Source organism: Schistocerca piceifrons, chromosome 8 (assembly GCF_021461385.2).
Source record: "Schistocerca piceifrons isolate TAMUIC-IGC-003096 chromosome 8, iqSchPice1.1, whole genome shotgun sequence".
Lineage (NCBI taxonomy): Eukaryota > Metazoa > Arthropoda > Insecta > Orthoptera > Acrididae > Schistocerca > Schistocerca piceifrons.
The window spans coordinates 80,900,380-80,917,248 of NC_060145.1; the positions used below are offsets into that span (position 1 = coordinate 80,900,380).

The window sequence follows — 16,869 nt, forward strand, 5'->3', positions numbered from 1 at the left end:
GAGCAAACGTGGCATGGGAAAAATATATAATTGTGTATTTACCTACTCCTGTTGCTCCATCCAAACATAAGAGTATATCACAGTTATTTCAATTGAAGGATAGAAATGTTATTTCTTAATCTCTTAGTTGGAAAAAAAAACTCTTTGCCATAATGGTGAATGGATGTAGTAAAGGGCATTTGCTATTCCATAAGTGTGTTATGTTTACTCAGTAGTGTAGCACACTTATTAAATGAAATGAATAATGTCCTGGGTATGAAGGAATCAAACTGCAATATATGTAACAGTTGTTTTGGAAGTGTCTTCACATTAAGCAATCTTCCACAACAAAGCAGACAAGGGTATAAAGCTTTCATGATAAAAATTTATAAAATAAGACAGTTACAAAACTTCAGAAATTACAGTATCACTAATACTGCAAAAAGTGTGCTATACAGATAAATTCACATACTGGTAACAGCTTTGCAAGATCAAATATTGCACTAATTTCTATTCTTAGACAACAACAAAGAATTTTCCAATTTAATCTTTTACTTTTAATATGTTGGGTCATTATGAAAGTTTCATTTTTATTCGTGTTATGTCAGATCACACAATTACAGTATTTTCAGCAAGATGCTCCACAGTCTAGTTTCTAGAAGACTTGTCAACTTTCTCTTCGTATACCATCAAAATGCATTCTAATGCTGCTTTTCATGTGTATTTTCTTTGGAAGGCAACAGTTTCATGATCTGTCATGCATATCCACCTTTTACTGTTCCTTTGTCTTCATTAGGTTCCATAAGCAAAATTCCTATTTTGTTCAATCTGAGAACTTAATGGCAAATGATGGTACTATCTCATCAATAAATAAATTAGTGCTAATACTGTTAAAATATTGCATAAAATGTTTGAAAAATGTTGCATTTGAAGTGACCAACAGAATGTTTAACGCTACAGTAACACATTTCCTAAAAGCTTCAAAGTAGTATCTTCCTAATTTATTCTGCTAGGTATTAATGGAAGAAAAAGAATATCCATTTTGCTTCAGAAGAGCCTTCGCTGCACTTCAAAATATTGACTATTCCATCCTTTATATTACCACCAGCCAGAATAGTTATTATCTTGAAACAAAATTTTTACAGCTGTAATGTCATCAGGAAGAGACTTGGCATTCCTCAGATTTAACAGTGCTGTGTACTTACTGATGTGTTGACCTAATAAAGAGCATTAAGCAGCAGTTTTGCAATTGTTGATAGATATCTACCAAAATATCTTTTAAATAATTGAAGGAGTAAAGAGAATCAGTTACTAAGTAATAGTGCTCAGCACTCACCAGGTTTATAATATTGATCAAATTATTTTTAAGATTTTGGTGTGTGTGTGTGTGTGTGTGTGTGTGTGTGTGTGTGTGTGTGTGTGTGTGTGTGTTTTTAAATAGAGAACCTTATTTTTTTGTATTCAGTTACTACAGGAAAGAGACAGGTTTTCATCTTAACATTATTTATTCACTTGTTTTCCTTTTAAATGGTACTTTAAACAGAAATGTGTAGAGATTACTAAACTGTGTGTAGATATGAATGGATTTTTTCCTAATATAAATGTAAGTTCTGTTGTTGAACTACAGAGGTCTATATCAGTAGAACTTCAAAATACCTCGTAAAATCTTTCATTTCATTGTAATCCAAAGATGGTATCATTACCTGGTGAAGTTTATTGTATCTGTGGAAGTTGGTCTGAGGATAGATTTTGCCAGTGACATTCCTATATGCCAAGGGAACATCTTTTGTAATAGTTCTGACAGTTATTCTGTTTGCTTCTGTAGTTTTTCCATTCATTTTTTGTTTCTCTGTAACTGACATCCTTCATTTGTGATATGAACATTACCTTTTAAATGATGTGTTAGGCACAGTTGCAGAGTCACGGTTGGGCGGAGGACTGCAGCGACCATCTCAGCAACAGCCGCAACAACAAGTTCAGCAGCTCGTAACACGGAACAGTGCAATTCCTCAGCAGAACAGGTCAACTTCCCCAACCAGTAACCAGTTGGCTCGCTGGTTTTCTCCAGAGTTGCTGGCCCAAGCACGTGCAGGCCAGTTGCCTAATATGCCCCCTGTGCCATCAACTCCAAATGTCTTGAGCCTTGAGGAACTGGAACGGCTGCAGCAGTCTGCAGCTGCAGCTGCCGTACACAACTAGTACCTGTCTTCTCGTTGCTGTCATTTACTTCATTATGTCCCAGGCTGGTGCAGTCTGTCATACAGAATCTCTTCCAAAGAGTAAACAGTTCTGTAGATATTGGTTAGACATCATCACAATGTGAGGAAAACTTCGGTGCTGGAAAGTTTAGTAGTTTGACGTGTGGGGGAGGGGGGGTGCGTGTGCTTGTCTACATTTTTGTGTAGATAGAAATGTGCTGTGTGTAGTGGTGATGCGGTCTTATTTCCTTTATACATGTGACCACAAATGTGTAAAAAGTCTGGTGATTAAGCATTATACTACTTATTTTGTAAATTTTCTTAGAGTTTATATTATGAAAGTTACTTACGTAAACTGTTATCCCTTGCAGTGGAAGTAACCCAAGAAGAAGACTGAATTTTCGTAAATGTGAATGCTACTGTTGAAGAGTGTGCTACAGAACTCTTCACTCTGTTCAGACCGATGTTAACACAGTGATTAGTCTTATGAGAGTTTAACTTTTATTGTAAGCAACTTGAATAGGACTTCAAAAATTTTAAATTTTTTGTGTTGAGCAGGTGTATGAAAATTACTCTGAAGCTGATGGTAGCTGTTGAATTCTTACATAAGTGAGCACAGTTTCTTGCAAATCAGTTGAGAGAGTAAAGTGCAGGAGTTGCATTAAATATTCTGTAAATTTCAGACGTCACATAAAGGTTTGAGAGGCCTATTATGTTTCCAGTCCATTAATTTGATTTTACTGAATATGTTCTACTTTAGCATGTGTAGCAGTATTTCATTATCATAGTTAAACATTTAAAGTTAATTATGGCAGGCACAGGCGTGCAGTTTTAACAGATACACAGAAACTGTAATTGAATGAAACTGCATGCAGTTTAAAAAGTTATTATAGTAAGTTGATGTGATGTTGGATTAATCTTGTAGTAATTTGTCAAGGAGGACAGCAGAATACTTTTGGGTATGAAAGTGGAACAAGTTGTATCAATACCGTTCTATAGTGTAATGACATTCTGCACGACTGAATATTGTCCGTATTTGATGCTACTTCATTGTTGCTCTTCAATGTTGTTGAAATTCTTTGAAGTAATCGAGGTGATTATGAACTGACATTCCTTTAAAAGTTTTAAAATGTTGTTGTTTATCTTGATTTATAAACTTTCATTTTTCTTTGTATTTTGAATGCGTGTGTACATTAAACAAAACTGCCATAACTTGTTCTTTCGCTCAGTGCTGCCTGAGGAAATATTTTTATGATTGCAGTAAGCAACATACATGTTTCCAGTTGACAGAAAACAAACTGTTCCATTATGGTTTTCTTCAGGGACAAAATATAAGACTGTTTTAAAGCTTTGTGTGATGTTTTGTGCGAAGTAATTTTGTAGCACTTGTTTGGCCATGTGTTCAGTGAACTGTGTGTGTATGTATTTTGAATGAAAGTACAAATGTGTGATAAATATATTTTCGAATACTGTACATTGTTGTGGAAATAAGAGATCTGTTTCTTGGGTGATTGACCATGACTGATACATTATAGGAAGAAAATTGTGTAGCTATATTCTGCTTTTTTCTGTAAATTGCTTCAAATAAAATAGAGTAAAAGTATTAGAAGAACGACATTTTGATGATGTATTATAGTGACGGAGAGAGCAGCTGTATAATGTACATAAATGTGTATATAAATATTTATGAAAATGGCACAGATGTTGGGCCAGAGCACACCAAATTCAGTGTATATTGTAGAAATCTTACTAATGTTAATACTCGTGAGTGCGAACAGTAACACTGCGGTGATTGTAGTTGGTGCTGATAGTCCAGAGGAAAAATACAGAAGACTGTAGTATAGAATTTCATCATTATTGATGATTTTCAGTTATCAGCATTGATTACATTGAAACAGTTGAAAAATTGTAATAAGTTTGTGCCAGGCATTGTTCCCAGTGTTTTCTTGATTTTCTTTTGAAATGTCATTGTCATTGTAAAGTGGTAGAAAACTGATGTACATAAAGTTTTGAGAAGAAAGAAATGTGTTATTTATACCTTATTAACAGACCCTGTATGACTTACATAAATTAAGCTCTCATTTCAAGTTACGTGCTGTCATCCGAAAAACTAAACATTCACAATTGATTGTTCTTAAAAAAAAAATGTAGTGATTCAGTGCACCTAAGTGAGGAACTCAAGCTCCCTGATTCATAGGCACAGATTTAATTCTTGTAAAACTGTGTAGAATTCAAGTGATTATTGCTGTTTTGTTGTAAGGGCAGTTTTATCCCTGCAAGCAAAGATATCAGTAGCATTATTTTTATTAATAGTATCATTAACTTTTCTTCATCCATTGCCAAATTATGGTCCATATCTTCTGGAATCAGCAAATTATCATCTCATTTACCATCTGCTACGAAGTTTAGTTTGATGTTTGGCTGTGATCCAAGGCAGAGTTCTCTGGCTAATGTTCAGTCTTCCACTTCTGGAGACATTAGAATTTTTGGACCTACAGGTTCTAAGAAAACTTCACTTGAACTTCAGGGCACAGTCTACAGAAAGCCCACTCTGATACATTCACAAAAATTCCAGTAGCCATCCCAAGCAACAGTGATAAAAACATTAATGAACCAGGTCAAAAGAACCTGTGTATCACAGTACTGTGAGAATAAGCATGATCAGTTAAGAAATTTTGACGGCCATGGTTCAAAAGCTGAACATTTCTAGTCATATTTTTCATTATGCCTGTCTGTGACTGCTTCCTCTGTGGTAAGTAGGAGTCTTTTGTTCCACTAAAAACTCGGTAATATGTCAGTGCAATTCTGCACAATTATCTACAGGGTGGCCAGAAGCAGTCTGGAAGGAAAAAATCTTTTAGGGATGTTGCAGGGTAGGTCATGCTGAGAAATAATTAAGAAAAAAAATGATACACTGCACTGTTTGAGTTAATTAGCATTGTAGTTAGCCAATTGGCCAGTTGTGTATACAAACTAAAATTGCCCGCTAGATGTGATTAATATTAGTTCTCGTAGCATAGAAGACGTTGCAAGAGACTGCTCAGCCTTTGGGTTGGGTTCGATCCGTACTAACATCTCATGTCAAATTTTTTTTTATTGCTCTCTGATAGATTTTAGGAAACAAAATGAAGAACACAATTGGTGACACTGTGTCTGATGGGCTACTTGAACTTGCATGCATGCACAATGGTGTGATTGGGTGACTGAAGAAACTAGGTGATGGAAATTTCATGAAACGACATTGGTGCAACAAAAAGCCTTTGTTTTAATGATTTCCACACGTGACTCTCATATCATATCCATGACAGCCAAACGAACTGCCTGTCTTCAGACTTTTTCAATATCCTCTGTCAATCCTATCTTGTAGGGATCCCATACTGCACAACAGTACTCTAGCAAAGGATGAATTAAGTGTAGTATAGGTATAGTAGACCTGTTGCATATTATAAGGGTTCTGCCAAAAAAAGTCTGTGGTTTGCCTTCCCCACAATATTCTCTCTGTTCGTAGTTGTAATTCCTATAGTTAAACTGACAGCCTTTAGATCTGTGTGATTTATCATGGAACTGAAATTTAGTATTTCTTTTAATACTCATATGGGTAACCTCAGTTTCCTTTATTTAGAATCAGTTTCCTTTATTTAGAATCAGTTTCCTTTATTTAGAATCAGTTGCCATTTTTCATAACATACGCATCTTGTGTCTGTCATTTTGTAATTGGGTTTTGATCATCAGATGACTTTACTATACAGTAAATTACAGCATCACCTGCAAACAATAAAAACAAGAACACTGTGCATAATGTGTCCTAAATTGTTAATGTAGATTAGTAACAGCAGAGTGCCTATGGCACTTCTGTGGGGAATGTCTGGTATCACTTCAGTTTTATTCAACGTTCCATCAGTTACTACGAACAGTGACCTTTCTGAGAGGAAATAACAAATGCAGTCGCACAACTGAGACACTACTCTATAGGCAAGCAATGTGATTTTAAGTATCTTGTGAGGAACAATGTCAAAAGCCTTCTTAAAAAATTTACAGGTGACCTCAGCAGTTTGGTCCCTTAGGAATTCACACACATTTGAAGTCTAAAAAATATGGAGTCAATTTGACATCCCCCGTTAATAACACTCATTACTGTGTGAGAATAAAGAGCTAGTTGTGTTTCACAAGAACAATATTTTCTGAACCTGTGTTGGACACATGTCAATATATCGTGTATATATTCCAAAATCCTACTGTTAATCAACATTAGCAATATGGGCATGTAATTAAACAATTACTCTTACTTCCTTTCTTGGGTATCAGTGTTGTGCAACGTTCCAGTCTTTAGGTACAAATCTGTAGTCGAGCAAGAAGTTGTATATGATACATCAGTATGGAGCTACAGTACCACTGTACACTGAAAGGAAACTAATTAGTATACAATCTGAACCGGAAGGCTTGCCTTTATCAAGTGATTTAAACTGCTTCACTATGCCAAGGATATCTACTTTAGCAATTTTTATTGGCATCTGTTACTGATTAGAATTTTGGATTATTTACTTAGTTTTCTTTGGTGAACGAATTCCAGAAAAGTGTTTAGTAACTGTGCCATATTGGCACTGTCTTTAGTGACATCACCCTATCATGCAGTGAATGTACTGATTGTGTCTTGCTACTGGTGTACTTCACATACGAGACTATAGATTTTCTGCCAGATTTCGAGACAATTTTGTTGCAGAAACTAAACTACGAAAAGCGTATCTCACTGAAGTCCATGCCAAGCTTTGGCTTCAGTAAACCATCACCAATCATGGAGATTTTGCATTCTTTTAACTTTGGCAATCTTTCTTTCTTTCGTTTTCTCCTTTTCTGATATTGTTCTGACCTGCCTAGTGTACCATGCGGTAGGCTATCTATACTTTGTTTTTTAATTGCTTGGTATAAATTTCTCATTTGCTGCCAATACTGTTACTTTGAATTTAAGCCACATCTGTTCTAAACTAACTTTGGAACATTTGAAGACACTCTTAGGCAGGCAGCAAGTGAATTTTTGTCTGGTTTTTTAAATAAATATTTTGCATTTGTTAATGATGGATTTGGATATTATGGTGTTGAGTCATGCTACAATGACATTTTGGTCATTAACACTTTCGCTGCGGCTGACACTTATAAGTGTCACAACAAGCAACGAGCCAGTGTGGCTGACGCTGATAAGCGTCCACGCTCACTGTCGGATTAGATAAGCGTCCACGCTCACTGTCGGATTACTGTCTAGTTGCAGCATCAAAGCGTGTAAACTTTTGTTTTGTGTGGTCAGTTTTTGAATGTATATTTTTCGTAATGGCGGTTAATGAACCAACACCTAGACCTTCCAATGTGAAAAGGAGCAGGAAAAGTGTTAAACTGACAGAGGAAAAGTTACTTAGTTTACTAGACGACAGTGATTTTCTGTCTAGTGAGGACGAGTCATACCACAGAGATTGTCATTTAGAGGCTGCAGAAGAATTGCAGTGTGATGATAGTGTAGTAGCACAGCTTTCGAATCTGTTTCGTGACACTTCCGAATCTGACGATACGGATCACGACGATTGTGTGGAAATCGACGACGAAAAAGTAACGCATCTAAGGTGTCATCATTAAGTCAGTATAGAATGTGACCCTACAGATCTTACAAGGTCTTGACGTCGGCCTGTAGCTCAGGTGTGCTTAGGAGCATCGGCTCCGAGCGGTACCTGCCGTTTCAAAGTGTTACTGGCCCGCATTCGCACGTTGCCAGGCCGCACTGGAGAGTTGCATGCCTGCACCGATGCTGCAGCGAAAGTGTTCATTATTGCATCCATCATAGTGCTCACTACTTGCTCAGGATTATTTGTTGCCAAGAGGTCAAATATGTTTTTACAACCATTTGCACTTCGAGAGGGCTCCTGAACTAACTGTTCAAAATAATATTTGGATAAAGCATTTAGAGTGATTTGGGACTACGTTTGATGCCTACCACCAAGTTTAAACATGTATTTTAGCCAGCTTATCAGGGGTTGATTTAAATTCCCACCAGCTATAATTGTATGAATGGGGTACCTATTTGAAATGAGTCTAAAGTTTTCTTTGACCTGTTCAGCAATTTATAATCTGAATCAGGGGATCAGTAAAGGGAACCAATTAGTAATTTATTTCCATTGTCAAGTATAATTTCTACCCATACTAAAGCGTAGGAAGTATCTATTTTAATTTCACTAAAAGATAAACTGATTTGTACAGCAACAATCCTTTCTGAACATCATTATGTCCTTTGTAAAAGTTTCAGCTTTCCATGCTTATAACAATTTGAGCTTCAGTACTTTCTATTAGCATTTGCAATTCCGGATATTTATGTACACAGTTTCAACAGCTTACAATACTGATTGTTGGTATGTCTATCCTCATCCTGTGTTTGTCCTGTACCCTTTGAGACTGAACCTCAGACCCTCTACCCAGTTCACTCTCAACACACACCCCACTATTCGTGTATCTGCTTTCTATATGTAGTACACCCCTGACCTATTACATGGAACCTGAAACTTCGTGAACATACTGTGCAAGATGAGGAATCTGGGCCTTACAGTGTCTGAGAAGCATCTGAGCCTCTAATTCAGACCCTCCGCTTGGCCATTCCGCTATCGGTCCTGTCGATGGTGCTATGGATGAGAGTACTGCCTTCATCTCACAAGCAAGACTGGCAGTCTTTACCAATTAAGACAGTCAAAACTATAGTGAATCTCTTCCACTTCAAAGTGACTCGCATCATTATTTCCGAAATGAGCTACCAACTGCAGTTGCCTACACTCTGTGCCCTTCGTGGCATCCGGAAGCACCTGTTGCACATCAGGAATTATACAATCCTTTATGCACACTGGTGTTCCTCCTCTCATGGCAGCCATATTCCTAAGGTGCTTTATTATACACATGGCCCTGGAGCTCCCAACTACCAGTAATCCCACTCTCTGGGAATGCTCAGATCTTGCAGACCAAGAGGCTTCCTTTGAAATACGGCGAGTGACTGCATCTGGCTGAGGATTTTTATTAGCCACAGATAATGCCTGAAACCTTTTTGTTAGACAGACCACAGAGGCCTTTCGATCAGCCACCTGGAACATCTTAACGCTGCCTGCCACGCCTTGAAATGATCTCCCACTGCCACAGGTGATGGTCACCCCAATGTAGGCAGCTATAGAAACAGCCACAGTTGTGGACTGATAAGAGGACACGGGGGATGGGTGGATATCCCTCGGATTCCCACTTCTGCCCTGCCGTAGTGATGCTATTGGCAACAGCCTCGAGCTTCATGGCCGAATGCAGCATCACCCAGAGCTGTGAGTGAAAGGTTACCAACTCAGCTCGCATATGAATGCAACCCTATCCACACCAAAGATAGTGGAACTATGCACTAGACAGTTACAGTAGCTTGTGAAAACGCTTAAGGCTTTCTAAATAAAACACATTATTAACATTGTACAGCTTTATTCTTCATGTCTATGTATTTATTTCTCAACATAGTTACACAGGCCAAATTGCCTTCCGTCCTCTTTGCTATCCTTTAAAGTCTCCAGTATGTATTTTAATACAGTAGTGAGAATTTGTGAGGTGCATGGTTACAGCACATTAAAGCAGTGTATAAAAACTGACAAAACGCAGATCATGTATTTTCTAGGTATGCTGGGTTGAGTCTGCTGAGAGAGACAGTTACAAACTTGTCATGCACCAAGAGATTGAATGTGTGAGTACCATGATGAAGCACTTCATGGGGGCCCGAATAAGGTAGGTGAAGGGCCACATGTATTGTGTCATCATGAAGCACGACATTTGCAGTCCATAAGCTCTTTAGAGATGAAGATTTTTAGCGTAGAGTGAGGGGAGGGGGGAGAGGTACGCTGAGTCAAGAGCTGGGCCTTCTCATTCAGTCAACAAGAGAGGGCAGAGACGTTTTCACAGAGGGAAGTTTGTGCAAAACAAAATTGCCTGGGAGGGATGATGTCTCACTACACAGCAGCTCGACAAGGGAGGCATCCAGGTCATGTTTATGAGCTGTGCCCACCTAGAATAAACCAGGGGAGGGTGTTAGTCTAGTCACCTTCGTGTCACATTAGGGCCTACTTGAAGTTACGGTGCCACCTGTCAACGAGCCCACTACTTTGTCTATGATATGCAGTTGTTATGTAGCAAGCGATGCTGCACAACTTGTGAAGTTCAAGAAATAAAAATGATTCAAACGATATGTCCAGGTCCTTGCTGATGGACGAGGGGCATCAGAAATGAGTGAACTAAGTAGACCCTAGACCATTTGCAACAGTTTTTGCTGTAATGTCTGGAAGGGGGTCACCTCCACTCATCGTGTCACATGGTCGATGACTGGCAGGTTAGAAAGGTAGCCAGCTAAGAGAGGCAGGATGCCTACAAGGTAGATGAGTATATACTGGAATCGACCCTTCGATAAAGTGGTCAAAAGGGGGCTGGGTGCATCATGAGGTTTTGCTTTGTTGGCAGGGAACACGTGCTTTTGTCCACAACTTACAGTATTTCTTGATGTTCAGCCAATTTCTTGGTGATAAGGTGTGTGGTCATGCTTCAGCATGTGCAAGGAGGATGTGTAAGGTTGTGATATTGCTCAAAGATTAAGCGGCAGAAAGGTTGAGTGACGAGAACATATCCAATTCTGTGATGTGTAACACAGTCGCTCCCGGTATGAGCCTGGGTTCAGTGCAAAGGTTCATCATGGGATCGTTCAGTAGATCTTGAAGATGCTGCTCATTATGTTGTCCCTGTGCAAATTCTTCATAATCAATGTGTGCAAAAATAGTGCCAAGGCATGAGTGAGTGGTAGTTAGCTACAACATTGTCAGTACCTTTTCCATGCTGGGCGTCAGTTGTGTATTGTGCAATGTACTCCAAATGTCTGTATCATCTACTGCACTCGCCTTTGGGGCATTGGGATAGTGTGTAGGGGCAGTGTTCCTGAGAGAGATCCTTCGATGCCTCACAAAAATAGTGCACAGCTTCATAGATTGCTAAGAGTTCTTTGGCAAAAGTGGACCATTTGCATTGCAGTTGTGTAAGCTTGTGGGAAAAGAAGTGCAGGGGCTGTTGGGACACACTGCAATAAAGTGCCAATGGCCATGTCACTAACATCTGCAGTAATTGAGAGTTGCTCAATGGGGATGGTACGCGCCAAGGTGACAGTCTGCACAAGGGAATCCTTTGATGTGTTCGAAGGTTCGCTGAATATCCAGCATCTGCATAAATTTGCATTGACCAGAGGTATTCTTGCCCCTTATCACTTGGGGCAGAACATGGCCTGTAAAAGTCACTTGCATTTATATGAATGCGAGATGCCTGTGCTTTAGGAGCCATGCTCAGGCTTGACTGACTCACTCCTTTGCACCAACAATCTCCAGATACCAATCTCTCCCATCTAGAACTATAGGGCATTCGCATCAGCAATGCCACTGTGCTGTAACAGAGGAACATAAGGGTAGATTCGATCCTTCCAGTATAGGTCTGATGTCTGTACCATTTTGGGAACGTCTTAAAGAACAGACACCATGCAGAATACGCAGCTGTGATGGGGGAGAAAGGAAAGGGACTACTGATATCAGTTGTAGTGGGAATTTACGCATAATCAGCAGCAACAAGTGAAAATGTGTGCTGGACCGGTATTCAAACCTGGAATCTCCTGCTTCTAGGTAGTTGTGTTAACCAATGCACCACGCAGACACAGGGTTTATCGTAATTGCACGGTCTAACATGGCACACCTCTCAGCCAACCCACTTGCATTTGGCAAAGTTGACACGTCATTGATTATCACAGCACCATTATCGGCCAGTTCACTGGGAACCTGTTCGAGGTGAGCTGAATTGTAAGCCACCCTACTATTTTATTGCTTCTTTTGGATGTACATAAGTGTTTAATACTTACTGTAGTCCGGCTGGTTGGAAAATTCTGGCATCAGACATTACTAAATAGTCAGATATAGAGGGCGAACTTACTCCTGAAGCACATGTGGAAGTTCTGACCATGAGCATATGAGGCATGTCCTATCTGTTCTCCCACAATGTTCTATGATTCTGCTCCTTCCAAAACACACTATTATTAATGAAGAGGTCATAATATATGAACACTTTTCTACAACACAGCTAATTTTATTCTGCTTTGAATATTTGTAACATGTCTCTACCGGTTCTAATTGCACTCACTCTACAAATGCAGTCTCTCATTTATCTCAATCCTGTATGAGTTTGCCATTGCCAGTCCATTACTGTACAATCACATTTTCATTATGTAACAATTCCCTCAATACAAAATTTAAATCTGACTTCAAAATTATCACTTTTATACAATTGGGATCTGCTCTGAAATCACACTCCAGGTCTACTGACAATAGTCTGGAATATCACAAAACTAATACGCATTTTTAGGCGTGATGTGCAGAGCACAAACTCCCGGGACCTGCCCTGCAAGCGTGCTCAGGCTCAACTATGTCACTAATTCATGCCAATGATCTCCAGACACCAATCTGTCCCATCTGGAACTGTAGGGAATCCCCATCAGCAATGTCATTGTGGTTTAATGAAGGAGCATAAGGGTAGATTCAATCCTTCCAGTAAAGGAGTGATGTGTGTACCCTTACACCCCCAACTAAGTGTTTTCAAAATCCATGTGAAACAAGGATTTGTGAAAGAAAAAAGTAAAAAAATTCCCTCGATTACTGAAAAAAGGAGTTCTCCATTAACTGAGTGTAATTGAAATTGGCAATGGTTCCCCCATAGCTTGGCAGCATGGTCTTTCCTTTTCTTTTTTCCAAACTAATACTTCACCCTTTTGTCACCCATTCATCTCTACTATTTTCTGACATTTACAAAGTCATATTCAGTTTCATAATGTATAGATTTATTCAAGCAGGATAAGATCATACTGCAGATTACAATTAAGTCCACTTCACATTACATGTTGTTGTTGTGGTCTTCAGTACGGAGACTGGTTTGATGCAGCTCTACATGCTACTGTATCCTGTGCAAGCTTCATCATCTCCCAGTACCTAATGCAACCTACATACTTCTGAATCTCTAGTGTATTCATCTCTTGGTCTCCCTCTACAATTGTTACCCTCCATGCTGCCCTCCAATACTAAATTGGTGATCCCTTGATGCCTCAGAATATGCCCTACCAACCGATCCCTTCTTCTAGTCAAGTTGTGCCACAAATTTTTCTTCTCTCCGATTCTATTCAATACCTCCTCATTATTTATGTGGATCTACCCATCTAATCTTCAGCATTTTTTTGTAGCTCCACATTTCGAAAGCTTCTATTCTCTTCTTGTCTAAACTATTTATCATCTACGTTTCACTTCCATACATGGCTACACTCCATACAAATACTTTCAGAAACGACTTCCTGGCGCTTAAATCTATACTCGATGTTAACAAATTTATCTTCTTCAGAAACGATTTCCTTGCCATTGCCAGTCTACATTTTATATCCTCTCTACTTCGACCATCATCAGTTATTTTACTCCCTAAATAGCAAAACTCCTTTACTACTTTAAGTGTCTCATTTCCTAATCTAATCCCCTCAGCATCACCCGATTTAATTTGACTACATTCCATTATCCTCGTTTTGCTTTTGTTGATGTTCATCTTATATCCTCCTTTCAAGACACTGTCCATTCCATTCAACTGCTCTTCCAAGTCCTTTGCTGTCTCTGACAGAATTACAATGTCATCGGCGAACCTCAAAGTTTTTATTTCTTCTCCATGGATTTTAATACCTACTCCGAATTTTTCTTTTGTTTCCTTTACTGCTTGCTCAATATACAGATTGAATAACATCGGGGAGAGGCTACAACCCTGTCTCACTCCTTTCCCAACCACTGCTTCCCTTTCATGCCCCTCGACTCTTATAACTGCCATCTGGTTTCTGTAAAAATTGTAAATAGCCTTTCCCTCCCTGTATTTTACCCCTGCCACCTTCAGAATTTGAAAGAGAGTATTCCAGTTAACGTTGTCAAAAGCTTTCTCTAAATCTACAAATGCTAGAAACGTAGGTTTGCCTTTTCTTAATCTTTCTTCTAAGATAAGTCGTAAGGTTAGTATTGCCTCACGTGTTCCAACATTTCTACGGAATCCAAACTAATCTTCCCCGAGGTCGGCTTCTACCAGTTTTTCCATTCGTCTGTAAAGAATTCGCGTTAGTATTTTGCAGCTGTGACTTATTAAACTGATAGTTCGGTAATTTTCACATCTGTCAACACCTGCTTTCTTTGGGATTGGAATTATTATATTCTTCTTGAAGTCTGTGGGTATTTCGCCTGTCTCATACATCCTGCTCACCAGAAGGTAGAGTTTTGTCATGACTGGCTCTCCCAAGGCCATCAGTAGTTCTAATGGAATGTTGTCTACTCCTGGGGCCTTGTTTCGACTCAGGTCTTTCAGTGCTCTGTCAAACTCTTCACGCAGTATCTTATCTCCCATTTCATCTTCATCTACATCCTCTTCCATTTCCATAATATTGTCCTCAAGTACATCGCCCTTGTATAAACCCTCTATATACTCCTTCCACCTTTCTGCCTTCCCTTCTTTGCTTAGAACTGGGTTGCCATCTGAGCTCTTGATATTCATACAAGTTGTTCTCTTCTCTCCAAAGGTCCTAAATCTCTGTCTTACCATTATGTAATCTATCTGATACCTCTTAGTATCTCCAGGGTTCTTCCAGGTATACAACCTTCTTTCATGATTCTTGAACCAAGTGTTAGCTATGATTAAGTTATGCTCTGTGCAAAATTCTACAAGGCGGCTTCCTCTTTCATTTCTTCCCCCCAATCCATATTCACCTACTATGTTTCCTTCTCTTCCTTTTCCTACTGACGAATTCCAGTCACCCATGACTATTAAATTTTCGTCTCCCTTCACTACCTGAATAATTTCTTTTATCTCGTCATCCATTTCACCAATTTCTTCATCATCTGCAGAGCTAGTTGGCATATAAACTTGTACTACTGTAGTAGGCATGGGCTTTGTGTCTATCTTGGCCACAATAATGGGTTCACTATGCTGTTTGTAGTAGCTAACCCACACTCCTATTTTTTTATTCATTATTAAACCTACTCCTGCATTATCCATATTTGATTTTGTATTTATAACACTGTAATCACCTGACCAAAAGTCTTGTTCCTCCTGCCACCGAACTTCACTAATTCCCACTATATCTAACTTTAACCTATCCATTTCCCTTTTTAAATTTTCTAACCTACCTGCCCGATTAAGGGATCTGACATTCCACGCTCCGATCCGTACAATGCCAGTTTTCTTTCTCCTGATAACAACGTCCTCTTGAGTAGGCCCCGCCCGGAGATCTGAATGGGGGACTATTTTACCTCCGGAATATTTTACCCGAGAGGACGCCATCATCATTTAATCATACAGTAAAGCTGCATGTCCTCGGGAAAAATTACAGCTGTAGTTTTCCCTTGCTTTTAGCCGTTCACAGTACCAGCACAGCAAGGCCGTTTTGGTTAATGTTACAAGGCCAGATCAGTCAATCATCCAGACTGTTGCCCCTGCAACTACTGAAAAGGCTGCTGCCCCTCTTCAGGAACCACATGTTTGTCTGGCCTCTCAACAGATACCCCTCCGTTGTGGTTGCACCTGCGGTACGGCCATCTGTATCGCTGAGGCACGCAAGCCTGCCCACCAACGGCAAGGTCCATGGTTCATGGTTCCATGGTTCTGCGCACATGATGACACTTAACCACTGTGATATGCAGCAAACTCATGCTCCTCACAAGCTGCCATGGTGTAGCGTTATGTTACATATGCAACAAGTAAGCAAGCTGTCTATAGCTGATCCACACCTGCTGTTGTAGCTGATGGGGTAGATTTCTATGCTTGCTGAAGGCATCCACCTGTTCGCTGAAGTCTCCCCTTCCTGTTGGCTTGTTCAGGCACCGCCCGAGTCTCCCCAATGGGCAGGCTGCTCTCTGCTGCACCACTCCACAGTTAAATGCAGCACCTCGCATCATGGGCTCTTGACATGAAACAGCACATTACTTTGTGTGAACCACACCTTCTTCTCATAAATTCTCTATAGCTGCCCACTCCTGCCACACCTCCTAACAAGTGCCACAAGTGCTGAACTCACCCTAGCTATTCTAAAAGAATCACTGTGCTTTAAAGCAACAGTCTAAGTGGCAGCGTAACTGAATACATTCAAACCAACCTTAACTAATTCACAACACAAGCTTACACACACAACACTTCTTTATCATTGTTTAATAAATCACTGTCCTTCACAGAAACATATCTACGTCTAATTGTCCTTTACTGACACTGTTCAGTCCTGACAGTCACATCTACTACAACAAGGTCTTACTTTTTTGAGATTGTGAATTACTTTTTTCTTTTCACAATGACTAAAGGGCCTATTCTACTGTTTTTGACCCATCTCTATTAGCCCTATATTCAGCATTTCTTGCAATTCTTTTTCTACTGCTTCTTTTTCAGGCATGTGGAATTGGGTACTGTGGCTTTAAATATGGTTTATGAGGTTTTAATTTTATATGTGGCATGGTGTGCCCGTTATTATTTGTGGTATATTTACAAAAACCTCCCTGAGTGTTTTAATTAATGGGAATAGCTTTCCAGCTGCTACAACCCCTATGTTAAAAATCCCATTTATTTTGCT

The 16,869-nt window shown here is 39.4% G+C and overlaps 1 protein-coding gene across 7 annotated transcripts in view; it reads left to right on the forward strand.

Annotated features, from left to right (window-relative positions):
- Positions 1-4,185, forward strand: part of LOC124711454 (eukaryotic translation initiation factor 4E transporter) — a 289,788-nt gene extending 285,603 nt beyond the window's left edge. For 4 of the 7 annotated variants that reach the window (XM_047241541.1, XM_047241544.1, XM_047241543.1 and 1 more), the window contains one exon: positions 1,886-4,185. In XM_047241541.1, the coding sequence (XP_047097497.1) occupies positions 1,886-2,178 (293 nt within the window). In that variant the 3' untranslated portion in view covers positions 2,179-4,185. The remainder of the gene's footprint in view (positions 1-1,885) is intronic. The other 3 variants (XM_047241542.1, XM_047241545.1, XM_047241547.1) reach the window with 2 other exon arrangements.
- The last annotated feature ends 12,684 nt before the right edge of the window (positions 4,186-16,869 follow it).